The sequence below is a fragment of the Salmo salar genome, chromosome ssa01 (assembly GCF_905237065.1).
Source record: "Salmo salar chromosome ssa01, Ssal_v3.1, whole genome shotgun sequence".
NCBI lineage: Eukaryota > Metazoa > Chordata > Actinopteri > Salmoniformes > Salmonidae > Salmo > Salmo salar.
The window spans coordinates 5,151,038-5,165,928 of NC_059442.1; the positions used below are offsets into that span (position 1 = coordinate 5,151,038).

Consider the following 14,891-nt stretch of genomic DNA (forward strand, 5'->3'; position numbering starts at 1 on the left):
GTTATGTATTTTGTCAACGTTTATCGTGAGTAATTTAGTAAATTCACCGGAAGTTTTCGGTGGGTATGCTAGTTCTGAACATCACATGCTAATGTAAAAAGCTGGTTTTTGATATAAATATGAACTTGAGTGAACAAAACATGCATGTATTGTATAACATAATGTCCTAGGGGTGTCATCTGATGAAGATCATCAAAGGTTAGTGCTGCATTTAGCTGTGTTTTGGGTATTTGTGATGCATGCTAGTTGCTTGGAAATGGCTGTGTGGTTTTATTTGTCTATGTACTCTCCTAACATAATCTAATGTTTTGCTTTTCGCTGTAAAGCCTTTTGGAAATCGGACAACGTGTTTCGATTCAGGAGAAGTGTATCTATAAAATTGTGTAAAATAGTCCTATGTTTGAGAACTTTCAATTATGACATTTTGTGGTTTTAAATATGGCGCTCTGATTTGTCACTGGCTGTTGAATAGTGTGGGACGATTTCGTTCCGCCTCCCCTAGAGAGGTTAACAGTTTAATGCTATTTAACAGTGTTAAGGCTATTTAACAGTCTAATTCTATTTAACAGTCTAATTCTATTTAACAGTGTTAAGGCTATTTAACAGTGTTAAGGCTATTTAACAGTCTTAAGTCTATTTAACAGTCTAATTCTATTTAACAGTCTAATGCTATTTAACAGTGTTAAGGCTATTTAACAGTCTAATTCTATTTACCAGTCTAATGCTATTTAACAGTGTTAAGGCTATTTAACAGTGTTAAGGCTATTTAACAGTCTAATGCTATTTACCAGTCTAATGCTATTTAACAGTGTTAAGGCTATTTAACAGTGTTAAGGCTATTTAACAGTCTAATGCTATTTACCAGTCTAATGCTATTTAACAGTGTTAAGGCTATTTAACAGTCTAATTCTATTTAACAGTCTAATGCTATTTAACAGTGTTAAGGCTATTTAACAGTCTAATGCTATTTAACAGTGTTAAGGCTATTTAACAGTCTAATGCTATTTAACAGTGTTAAGGCTATTTAACAGTGTTAAGGCTATTTAACAGTCTTAAGGCTATTTAACAGTGTTAAGGCTATTTAACAGTGTTAAGGCTATTTAACAGTGTTAAGGCTTGAGGGCCTCTGAGCGTGTTGGTCCGAAAACCAATGCTCCAGTGCTGTTTGCCGGACGGTAGCCGAGTGAACGGTCTATTGCTTGTGTGGCTGAAGTCTTTGGCAATTCTTCGGGCCTTCGGGCTTTCCTTTGACACCACCTGAAATAGAGGTCCTGGATGGCAGGGAGTTCGGCCCCAGTGATGTACTGGGCCGTCCGCACCACCCTCTGTATCACCTTGCTGTCAGGCTGGTGCATTTTCCATACCAAGCGGTGATGCAGCCAGTCAAGATACCCTCGATGGTACAGCTGTATAACCTTATTGAGGGTCTGAGGGTATATGGGGGGGGGGGGGTTCTTGCATTGGAATTATATTGAATTCTGTTTATATCCCCCTGTACCACAATACACATAAAAGTTCAAATGCCGAGACCATTGAGTGCTTTTGACCAGGAAGTGTCGTATCTGCAGTAACTGAGTATTCCAGCCACTCTCTTCCTATGATCCAGTTGCTATTAAATTAATGTTTTTTTTGGGGGGGGGACAGAAAACCATACAGCTTGGGTAATAGGATTCTATAGGCTAACCTGGGTCGGAGTTGGAGGAGGGACTGTGGAGCCATTATCCTGGCGACACTTGTGGTAGCCTCTTAGCTGGAGCTCGGCAGCATCATCGCTACCGGGCTTGACGTGGCCTTGTGGTTTCATTTCTGATATCCATCGTGGCAGTGGCAGATTAGCTGGTTAAAGCGAATTTGGCGAATAACACTAACGTCTGTTACAGCTAGCTGAGAGGTTAACTCAACTCTGTAGTGGTGGGCCGTGAGGCAGAGTTCAGTGGAGCAGCTTCAACTGTAAACTTGACCCCGTCCTTTATAAATCAAAATATTACAAGCGGAGGTCTTTCACGTTATTCTACCACAGAGGAGCACTGTTTTTTTATTTATTATGGAAACCCAAAGGACTCATACCTAACCGCCCAGGGGCTTTCCATAGCCCCCCAGTGCACTCTGTCCATTGTGCTGACACAGTGCAGCGGAGATGCAGATTTTGCACCAACCTGTCACTCAATCATTTGAACTTTGTTGCTATTTTTATATACAGGGACATAATACTAAAACTGAAGGGGTTAAGCCTCTCTCTCTCTCTCTCTCTCTCGTGGATCCTGTTTTTATATACAGGGACATAATACTAAAACTGAAGGGGTTAAGCCTCTCTCTCTCTCTCTCTCTCTCTCTCTTGGATCCTGTTTTTATATACAGGGACATAATACTAAAACTGAAGGGGTTAAGCCTCTCTCTCTCTCTCTCTCTCTTGGATCCTGTTTTTATATACAGGGACATAATACTAAAACTGAAGGGGTTAAGCCTCTCTCTCTCTCTCTCTCTCGTGGATCCTGTTTTTATATACAGGGACATAATACTAAAACTGAAGGGGTTAAGCCTCTCTCTCTCTCTCTCTCTCTCGTGGATCCTGTTTTTATATACAGGGACATAATACTAAAACTGAAGGGGTTAAGCCTCTCTCTCTCTCTCTCTTGTGGATCCTGTTTTTATATACAGGGACATAATACTAAAACTGAAGGGGTTAAGCCTCTCTCTCTCTCTCTCTCTCTCTCGTGGATCCTGTTTTTATATACAGGGACATAATACTAAAACTGAAGGGGTTAAGCCTCTCTCTCTCTCTCTCTTCTCTTCGTGGATCCTGTTTTTATATACAGGGACATAATACTAAAACTGAAGGGGTTAAGCCTCTCTCTCTCTCTCTCTCTCTCTGTGGATCCTGTTTTTATATACAGGGACATAATACTAAAACTGAAGGGGTTAAGCCTCTCTCTCTCTCTCTCTCTCTCTCGTGGATCCTGTTTTTATATACAGGGACATAATACTAAAACTGAAGGGGTTAAGCCTTCTCTCTCTCTCTCTTGTGGATCCTGTTTTTATATACAGGGACATAATACTAAAACTGAAGGGGTTAAGCCACTCTCTCTCTCTCTCTCTCTCTCGTGGATCCTGTTTTTATATACAGGGACATAATACTAAAACTGAAGGGGTTAAGCCACTCTCTCTCTCTCTCTCTCTCTCGTGGATCCTGGCCCTGCATTTGAACTTTTTTTTTGTTATATGTCCCTATCTTTATATATAGGGACATATAACTAAATAAATATATAACGAAATAAATATAAATATATAACTAATATATAACTAAATAAATATATAACTAAATAAATATAAATATATAACTAATATATAACTAAATAAATATATAACTAAATAAATATAGAACTAAATAAATATAAATATGTAACTAATATATAACTAAATAAATATATAAATAAATAAATATATAACTAAATAAATATAAATATGTAACTAATATATAACTAAATAAATATATAACTAAATAAATATAAATATATAACTAATATATAACTAAATAAATATAAATATATAGCAAAATAAATATAAATATGTAAATAAATATATAACTAATAAATAACAAAATAAATATATAACAAAATAAATATATATATAACTAAATAAATATAAATATATAAATAAATATAAATATATAAATAAATAAATAAATATATAACTAAATAAATATATAACAAAATAAATATATATATAACTAAATAAATATAAATATATAAATAAATATAAATATATAAATAAATAAATATATAACTAAATAAATATATAACTAAATAAATATATATATAACTAAATAAATATAAATATATAAATAAATATAAATATATAAATAAATAAATAATATATAACTAAATAAATATAAATATATAAATAAATATAAATATATAACTAAATAAATATATAACTAAATAAATATAAATATGTAACTAATATATAACTAAATAAATATATAACTAAATAAATATATAACTAAATAAATATATAACTAAATAAATATATATATATATATAACTAAATAAATATAAATATATAACTAAATAAATATATAACTAAATAAGCCACTCTTTGCCATGGCAACATGCATTCACACACAGAAACAGAAACAAACATTCAGACACAGATGCACTCAAACAGTCAACTCTTCAATGGGCAGTAGCGCAGAGCCATTATGAATCCTGACCTTTGCATTTGAGACCCACAGACATCAGACTGCCTGCCGTCCAGTCCTACCGATGAAATACCTACCCGAAGGCAGACTGATCCTGTTCCCATCCTTCAGTTTGAGACGTGAGCGTCTGAACTTGCCCTGCCTGCTCTCAACGCGGGGTTTCTCCTGATACAGCTGGTGGATGATAACGTTTAGTTCTCTCTCCAGGATATGGATCTCTCTCTCTGCCAGTTCCTGCTCCCTCCTCCTCAGCTCCTCCTCCTGGCTCTTCTGCTGCAGCGCCGCACGACTCAGCTCCTCCTCCCACGACCTCAGCTCCTGGTGACAAGGTCAGAGGTCATGGGAGATTTAACCATGGTGGTGATATTTATAAAAAAAAATTCGGGAGGGGGGGGGGGTTATAGATTACACTACAGCATATCACTATCCATAGCCTGGTTCAACAACCATTAAAGTTGTCAAGAGAACACAAACAAATCTGCAACCAGGCTAGATTATCACATGGTCCCATATTGTATAATGTGGAAACCGTCACAGTATAGAGGCCTCTGATCTTTTGAAAGCTGACTAAGAAGCCTATCTATCCCGCTAACCTTCTCCTTGACCCTAAGCTGGTCGAACATCTCCTGAATCTCCATCTTCCAGTCGTCCTGCAGGGAATGAAAGGACTCGACTGGCATCTCGAAGAAACCTGATTCCTCTATAGTTGTCAACTGGTCCAGGATACTGGTAAAGAGAGGTCGCAGGTGGGGGTCTGGACTCCAGCAGTCTGGACGAGAGAAGTTGAAGAAGCAGCAGAAGAAGAAGAAGAAGTTAAAGGTGGTGTGTTTAGATGTACCACAGATAGAACAATGAGACAGATATTTTCACTGGATGTGATAAATGTGAAGCATCCTGTTGGCCGTTTCCACTCACTACCAAATATGGTGGTGAGAGGAAACACAGTGGCCCGCCAGTGGGAGAAGGAGATGGATTTTGGCCGACATTTTTCTACTGTTCTCATTGATGAAACATTTGATCTCAATACAGTTTCCGGCTTCCAAAACTACAATATTTTACAAACAGAGTGGACTAAGTTTTTATAGATTTTACCCTTTGCCAAAGTTGCGTTGTTTAGAAAGAGTGGAAGGGCGAATTGAGTTATTACACAAGCGCACTTCAAACAGTAGGCGTTCCCTAACGGAAATATGCAAATACATGCTAGAACGCGCCGATAGGCTCCTGCTAACTCGTGCTTGGCTCTGCCCACCTCCTTTCTTGTTCTGCCCAACCATGATTCATTTGTTTCCATTGGAAACGACAGGCTGTGATCTATCTTGGGTTAGTTATAAAAACTCTTTGGATGTAATGTGCTGTTAGTATCTCTCTCTCTCTCTATAAAAAAAAGTTATATATGACGGTACTCAATGAATCTACAGAGGACCTCAATGTAAATAAGTTACAATTTATTTTTGTACAAATATCAATCTATTATGGATCAGGATGGAGATGGATATATTTATTTATATACATATTTTATAATCGAATCATCTGTATTATTAAAAGGTAATGAAGTTTACGTTCTCTCAACAAATAGGTGGCTATTGACCTCATTTAAGAATACCTAACAGAAATCAGCTCATCTTACCTTCCATAAGACGGGCGAAGGGCTCTGGGCAGGTGGAAGGGATGGGCAACGCCAACTTATTCATGGCTACTCCATACGCCACAGCTAGACAATCAATGCCCCTGAATGGGACTTCTCCCGTTAGCAGCTCCCACAGAAGAACCCCGTAGCTACAGGGTTGGGAGGAAGAGATCAGGAAAGAGATGGAAGAAGTTATGGAAACAGAAAACTGGGATTTCTGGGAATCTTGGGAATTTTGGGAAAGCTAACGGAGTTTTGAAACCTTATGCTTTATAAGCTTATATTTATATTAATATCTTTCTTTTGTCAGTATCAGCAGGAAACAGAGTGGCAGAATTCAGAATACAGCTAGAGAATAGACAGCAGAATAGACAGTAGAGAGAATAGACAGCAGAGAGAATAGACAGCAGAATAGACAGCAGAATAGACAGTAGAGAGAATAGACAGCAGAATAGACAGCAGAATAGACAGCAGAATAGACAGTAGAGAGAATAGACAGCAGAGAGAATAGACAGCAGAATAGACAGCAGAGAGAATAGACAGCAGAGAGAATAGACAGCAGAATAGACAGCAGAATAGACAGTAGAGAGAATAGACAGCAGAATAGACAGCAGAATAGACAGTAGAGAGAATAGACAGCAGAATAGACAGCAGAATAGACAGCAGAGAGAATAGACAGCAGAATAGACAGCAGAATAGACAGCAGAATAGACAGCAGAATAGACAGCAGAATAGACAGCAGAATAGACAGCAGAGAGAATAGACAGCAGAATAGACAGCAGAATAGACAGCAGAATAGACAGCAGAATAGACAGCAGAATAGACAGCAGAATAGACAGCAGAATAGACAGCAGAATAGACAGTAGAGAGAATAGACAGCAGAATAGACAGCAGAATAGACAGCAGAGAGAATAGACAGTAGAATAGACAGCAGAATAGACAGCAGAATAGACAGTAGAATAGACAGCAGAATAGACAGTAGAATAGACAGCAGAATAGACAGTAGAGAGAATAGACAGCAGAATAGACAGCAGAATAGACAGCAGAGAGAATAGACAGCAGAATAGACAGCAGAGAGAATAGACAGCAGAATAGACAGCAGAGAGAATAGACAGCAGAATAGACAGCAGAGAGAATAGACAGCAGAATAGACAGCAGAATAGACAGCAGAATAGACAGTAGAGAGAATAGACAGCAGAATAGACAGTAGAGAGAATAGACAGCAGAATAGACAGCAGAATAGACAGCAGAGAGAATAGACAGCAGAATAGACAGCAGAATAGACAGCAGAATAGACAGCAGAATAGACAGCAGAATAGACAGCAGAGAGAATAGACAGCAGAATAGACAGCAGAATAGACAGTAGAGAGAATAGACAGCAGAATAGACAGCAGAATAGACAGCAGAGAGAATAGACAGCAGAATAGACAGCAGAATAGACAGTAGAGAGAATAGACAGCAGAATAGACAGCAGAATAGACAGCAGAGAGAATAGACAGCAGAATAGACAGCAGAATAGACAGTAGAGAGAATAGACAGCAGAATAGACAGCAGAATAGACAGTAGAGAGAATAGACAGCAGAATAGACAGCAGAATAGACAGCAGAGAGAATAGACAGCAGAATAGACAGCAGAGAGAATAGACAGCAGAATAGACAGCAGAATAGACAGTAGAGAGAATAGACAGCAGAATAGACAGCAGAATAGACAGCAGAGAGAATAGACAGCAGAATAGACAGCAGAATAGACAGTAGAGAGAATAGACAGCAGAATAGACAGCAGAATAGACAGCAGAGAGAATAGACAGCAGAATAGACAGCAGAATAGACAGTAGAGAGAATAGACAGCAGAATAGACAGCAGAGAGAATAGACAGCAGAATAGACAGCAGAATAGACAGTAGAGAGAATAGACAGCAGAATAGACAGCAGAATAGACAGTAGAGAGAATAGACAGCAGAATAGACAGCAGAATAGACAGCAGAGAGAATAGACAGCAGAGAGAATAGACAGCAGAGAGAATAGAAGGCAGAATAGACAGCAGAATAGACAGCAGAGAGAATAGACAGCAGAATAGACAGCAGAATAGACAGCAGAGAGAATAGACAGCAGAATAGACAGCAGAATAGACAGTAGAGAGAATAGACAGCAGAATAGACAGCAGAGAGAATAGACAGCAGAATAGACAGCAGAATAGACAGTAGAGAGAATAGACAGCAGAATAGACAGCAGAATAGACAGTAGAGAGAATAGACAGCAGAATAGACAGCAGAATAGACAGCAGAGAGAATAGACAGCAGAGAGAATAGACAGCAGAGAGAATAGAAGGCAGAATAGACAGTACAATAGACAGTACAATAGACAGTATAATAGACAGTAGAGAGAATAGACAGCAGAATAGACAGCATAGATAATAGAAGGCAGAATAGACAGTAGAATAGACAGTAGAATAGACAGCAGAGAGAATAGACAGCAGAATAGACAGCAGAATAGACAGCAGAGCGAATAGACAGCAGAATAGACAGCAGAGAGAATAGACAGCAGAATAGACAGCAGAGAGAATAGAATGCAGAATAGACAGTACAATAGACAGTACAATAGACAGTACAATAGACAGTAGAGATAATAGACAGCAGAATAGACAGCAGAGATAATATAAGGCAGAATAGACAGTAGAATAGACAGTAGAATAGAGAGCAGAGAGAATAGACAGTAGAATAGACAGTAGAGAGAATAGACAGCAGAATAGACAGTATAATAGAGAGCAGAGAGAATAGACAGCAGAATAGACAGCAGAATAGACAATACAATAGACAGTAGAATAGACAGTAGAGAGAATAGACAGCAGAATAGACAGTATAATAGAGAGCAGAGAGAATAGACAGCAGAATAGACAGTAGAACAGACAGTAGAATAGACAGTAGAATAGACAGCAGAATAGACAGCAGAGAATAGACAGCAGAAAATAGACAGCAGAATAGACAGCAGAATAGACAGCGGAGAGAATAGACAGCAGAGAGAATAGACAGCAGAGAGAATAGAAGGCAGAATAGACAGTACAATAGACAGTACAATAGACAGTATAATAGACAGTAGAGAGAATAGACAGCAGAATAGACAGCATAGATAATATAAGGCAGAATAGACAGCAGAATAGACAGTAGAATAGAGAGCAGAGAGAATAGACAGCAGAATAGACAGTAGAATAGACAGTAGAATAGACAGTATATTAGACAGTAGAATAGACAGTAGAGAGAATAGACAGCAGAATAGACAGTAGAATAGAGAGCAGAGAGAATAGACAGCAGAATAGACAGTAGAATAGACAGCAGAATAGACAGTAGAGAGAATAGACAGCAGAATAGACAGTATAATAGACAGTAGAATAGACAGAGAGAATAGACAGCAGAATAGACAGTAGAATAGACAGTAGAGAGAATAGACAGCAGAATAGACAGCAGAGAGAATAGACAGCAGAATAGACAGTAGAACAGACAGTAGAATAGACAGTAGAGAGAATAGACAGCAAACTAGACAGCAGAGAGAATAGACAGCAGAATAGACAGCAGAGAGAATAGACAGCAGAATAGACAGCAGAGAGAATAGAAGGCAGAATAGACAGCAGAGAGAATAGAAGGCAGAATAGACAGTACAATAGACAGTAGAATAGACAGTAGAGAGAATAGACAGCAGAATAGACAGCAGAGATAATAGAAGGCAGAATAGACAGCAGAATAGACAGTAGAATAGACAGTAGAATAGACAGTAGAGAGAATAGACAGCAGAATAGACAGAATAGACAGTAGAGAGAATAGACAGCAGAATAGACAGTATAATAGAGAGCAGAGAGAATAGACAGCAGAATAGACAGCAGAGAGAATAGACAGCAGAATAGACAGCAGAGAGAATAGACAGCAGAATAGACAGCAGAGAGAATAGACAGCAGAATAGACCGCAGAGAGAATAGACAGCAGAATAGACAGCAGAGAGAATAGACAGCAGAATAGACAGCAGAGAGAATAGACAGCAGAATAGACAGCAGAATAGACAGCAGAGAGAATAGACAGCAGAATAGACAGCAGAGAGAATAGACAGCAGAATAGACAGCAGAATAGACAGCAGAGAGAATAGACAGCAGAATAGACAGCAGAGAGAATAGACAGCAGAATAGACAGCAGAGAGAATAGACAGCAGAATAGACAGCAGAGAGAATAGACAGAATTCTTTAACCAGGGGCGGGGCCTTCGCCAGGGTTGCAATCTGAACCCTGCACTCTTCAATATTTATATCAATGAATTGGCCACAATTCTACAACAATCCTCAGCCCCTGGTGTTAGTCTCCACAATTCAGAGCTTAATTAAATTATCCGGATTTCAAGGAATTAGACCAAAGTTCTCAATTGGTACAAAATATACAATGCCTTCAGAAGGTATTCACACCCCTTTACTTTTTAATAAATGTTGTGTTACAGCCTGAATTTAAAATGGATTAAATGTTGATTTTTTTGTCACTGCACACAATACCCCACAATTATTAGTAGTTTTATTTTTTACAAATGAATTACAAATTAAAAGCTGAAATGTCAATAAGTATTCAACCCCTTTGTTATGACAAGCCTAAATAAGTTCAGGAATAAACATTTGCTTAACTTGTCACATAATAATTTGCATGGACTCACTCTGTGTGCAATAATAGTGTTTAACATGATATTTGAATGACTACCTCATCTCTGTACCCCACACATACAATTATCTGTAAGGTCCCTCAGTCGAGCAGTGAATTTCAAACACAGATTCAACCACAAAGACCAGTGCCTCGCAAAGAAGGGCACCTATTGGTAGATGGGTCAACATAAAAAAGCAGACATTGAATATCCCTTTGAGCATGGTGAAGTTATTAATTACACTTTGGATGTCGTATCAATACACCCAGTCACTACAAAGATACAGGCGTCCTTCCGAACTCAGTTGCCGGAGAAGAAGGAAACCGCTCAGGGATTTCACTATGAGGCCAATGGTGACTTTAAAACAGTTACAGAATTGAATGACTGTGATAGGAGAAAACTGAGGATGGATCAACAACATTGTAATTATTCCACAAGATTCTCCTACATGTCCAGAGGAAACTACAAACAATGCATGCAGGGCAGAATTAGGCCAATATCCAATAATAGTACAAACGTACGTTTTGAAACATCTAAAATACAGTGACCCCTCTCATATCACTACCAAGCCCTGCAATGCCAAGAGCTGAGCAAAGAAAATAGTCCCCTCATCCATCTGGTCCTGGGGCTGAGTTCACAAACCTGTTCTACTAACACACTGAAGCCTCAGGACCCTCACCCAGCTGGTCCTGGGACTGAGTTCACAAACCTGTTCTACTAACACACTGAAGCCTCAGGACCCTCATCCAGCCGGTCCTGGGGCTGAGTTCACAAACCTGTTCTACTAACACACTGAAGCCTCAGGACCAGAACATCCAATCAATCAGAATAAACCAAATTACAACACAGTCAAAACAAAACTACATAACTTATTGGGAAACACAAGCACAAACACAAAGCAAAATGCAGTGCTATCTGGCCCTAAATCGAAAGTACACCGTGGCAAACTATTTGACCATGGTTACTGATCAAAAGTGTAGGCTCAGTGAGCACAGCCTTGCCATTGAGAAGGGTAGACACAGGAAAACCTGGCTCCCTGTTGAGGAAAGGCTGTGCAACCACTGCACCACAGCAGAACTTGAGACAGAGCTGTATTATAAAAAGTATCAAACAATTAGTGTCATTTACCCAAATTTGAAACCCTTATTCAAGGTTTCAAAGACCTCTCTGATGAGGATAGGCTACCCGTCCTGTTGGGGGAGGACACAGAGAGGTGTGGGTTGGCAGCGCACTACATTGCTGCCTGCCATAAGATGATGGACAGTGTCTAACAGACCAACTAACCTGTACATTATGGCACCCACAGAGAGACAGGGACAGGGCCATCCCTGTCCACAGCCTCCAACTACCTCCACACCTCCAGCCAGGCAGATATTTCATACTAAAACAAGGGCTGGACACAAGCCACCTGGCATGGTCAATGATAAGTCACGAGAGTCTGCTGCAACATAGAAAGTCCTGCTTCTGGCCTGCTCCTGATGCATATCGTAAATGACCTTTAAATGGAATTAAATCCTGGCCTTATCAGAGCTGATGTGGCTAGGTTATTCTATGTTTCAGACGAGGATAAGACGATCACAGTCATCTCTTGTTGAAAACGATTGCAGCGTTGGTTCCTTATTTGGGTGCAGTATTCATACTACTACTGCAATGCTTTACCAGATCCAGAGCTGAATAAATGACTCAATGCTTTACCAGATCCAGAACTGAATAAATGACTCAATGCTTTACCAGATCCAGAACTGAATAAATGACTCAGTGCTTTACCAGATCCAGAACTGAATAAATGACTCAATGCTTTACCAGATCCAGAACTGAATAAATGACTCAGTGCTTTACCAGATCCAGAACTGAATAAATGACTCAGTGCTTTACCAGATCCAGAACTGAATAAATGACTCAGTGCTTTACCAGATCCAGAACTGAATAAATGACTCAATGCTTTACCAGATCCAGAACTGAATAAATGACTCAGTGCTTTACCAGATCCAGAACTGAATAAATGACTCAATGCTTTACCAGATCCAGAACTGAATAAATGATTCAATGCTTTACCAGATCCAGAACTGAATAAATGACTCAGTGCTTTACCAGATCCAGAACTGAATAAATGACTCCTCCAGCCCTCTAGATCTAAGTGAGATAGAACAGATAGCTTCCTGCCTCATCACTTCCTGTCCCGACCCATGCGCACCCCCCACCCCCCCCAGCCCACCTCCAGACGTCGCTGCCTTTAGAGAAGGTGGAGGAGCGGATAACCTCTGGTGCCATCCAGGCGTAGGTGCCCGCGGCTGACATCTTGGTGGTACGGTGCCACTCCCTCGCCAGGCCGAAGTCGGTGATCTTCAACGTCTTGTTGGTCAGATCCTCCATCTCCACCTTCTCCAGGATCAGGACTGATCCAGAGGTCGCAGGTGAGATCCAGGAGAGTGAGGGAGGGAGGGAGGGAGTGATGAGGAGGGTTTTGGTTGGAGCGGGTGGGGGGATAACGGTAACATGGGTGTGTTGGAAGGTGGGAGGGGTTTGAATGAAGAGGGATATTTGGGGTTTTGGTGGCAGGATGGCAGGATGGCAGGCAGTCATTCAAATATAAATTATTAAAGTTGTTTTCCAAAATAAAGGGAAGAACAAAAGGGAAAACAAGAAGAGGCCATGATGAAAGGAGAGAGAGAAGCAAGCAGGAAGAGAAACAACAAAAGACAAAAGTGAATGAGATGATTAAAGTATAAAGAAAGCAGGGAAGAAACACAGGCCTTGATTAATGTTAAGTTTTCACTTTGTCCTTGTGAGTCTGTGAATCACACCCACACACACACACGCGCACTCACACGCGCACGCGCACACGCACACACGCGCACACACGCACACGCAGAAACACACACACGCACAAACACACACACACACACACACATGGACACCCACACACACACGCACCCACATGGACACCCACACACACGGACACACACACACACACACCACAAAAGAGGAGGCTGGTGGGAGTAGCTATAGGAGGGACAACTGTAAGGACTGGAATGGAGTCAAAAACATTCCCCACCATTCTCCATACACACCACCAGTCTCCATATACACCACCAGTCTCCATATACACCACCAGTCCCCATATACACCACCAGTCCCCATACACACCCCCAGTCCCCATATACACCCCCAGTCCCCATACACACCACCAGTCCCCATATACACCACCAGTCCCCGTATACACCACCAGTCCCCGTATACACCACCAGTCCCCATATACACCACCAGTCTCCATATACACCCCCAGTCCCCATATACACCACCAGTCTCCATATACACCCCCAGTCCCCATATACACCACCAGTCTCCATATACACCACCAGTCTCCATATACACCACCAGTCCCCATACACACCACCAGTCCCCATATACACCCCCAGTCCCCATATACACCACCAGTCTCCATATACACCACCAGTCCCCATATACACCACCAGTCCCCATATACACCACCAGTCTCCATATACACCCCCAGTCCCCATATACACCACCAGTCTCCATATACACCACCAGTCCCCATATACACCCCCAGTCCCCATATACACCCCCAGTCCCCATATACACCCCCAGTCTCCATATACACCACCAGTCTCCATATACACCACCAGTCCCCATATACACCACCAGTCTCCATATACACCACCAGTCTCCATATACACCCCCAGTCTCCATACACACCACCAGTCTCCATATACACCACCAGTCTCCATATACACCACCAGTCCCCATACACACCCCCAGTCCCCATACACACCCCCAGTCCCCATATACACCACCAGTCCCCATATACACCACCAGTCCCCGTATACACCACCAGTCCCCGTATACACCACCAGTCCCCATATACACCACCAGTCTCCATATACACCCCCAGTCCCCATATACACCACCAGTCTCCATATACACCACCAGTCTCCATATACACCACCAGTCCCCATACACACCACCAGTCCCCATATACACCCCCAGTCCCCATATACACCACCAGTCTCCATATACACCACCAGTCCCCATATACACCACCAGTCCCCATATACACCCCCAGTCCCCATATACACCACCAGTCCCCATATACACCCCCAGTCTCCATATACACCCCCAGTCCCCATATACAGCCCCAGTCCCCATATACACCCCCAGTCTCCATATACACCACCAGTCTCCATATACACCACCAGTCCCCATATACACCACCAGTCTCCATATACACCACCAGTCTCCATATACACCACCAGTCCCCATATACACCACCAGTCCCCATATACACCACCAGTCTCCATATACCCCCCTACTCTCCACTCTCTCTGCTCTACTCTCCACCCTACGCTCTCTGCTATACTCTCCACCCCACTCTCTCTGCTCTAC

The 14,891-nt window shown here is 41.0% G+C and overlaps 1 protein-coding gene across 1 annotated transcript in view; it reads right to left on the reverse strand.

Moving 5' to 3' along the window:
- The window catches only part of map3k9 (mitogen-activated protein kinase kinase kinase 9), a 50,284-nt gene that overhangs the window by 12,797 nt on the left and 22,596 nt on the right, over positions 1 to 14,891 (reverse strand). The window contains exons 4-7 of the mRNA XM_014192389.2: positions 12,703 to 12,883; positions 5,826 to 5,974; positions 4,792 to 4,967; positions 4,276 to 4,516 (exon numbers count right to left, since the gene is read on the reverse strand). Coding sequence (XP_014047864.1) covers positions 4,276 to 4,516; positions 4,792 to 4,967; positions 5,826 to 5,974; positions 12,703 to 12,883 — 747 coding nt within the window. The remainder of the gene's footprint in view (positions 1 to 4,275; positions 4,517 to 4,791; positions 4,968 to 5,825; positions 5,975 to 12,702; positions 12,884 to 14,891) is intronic.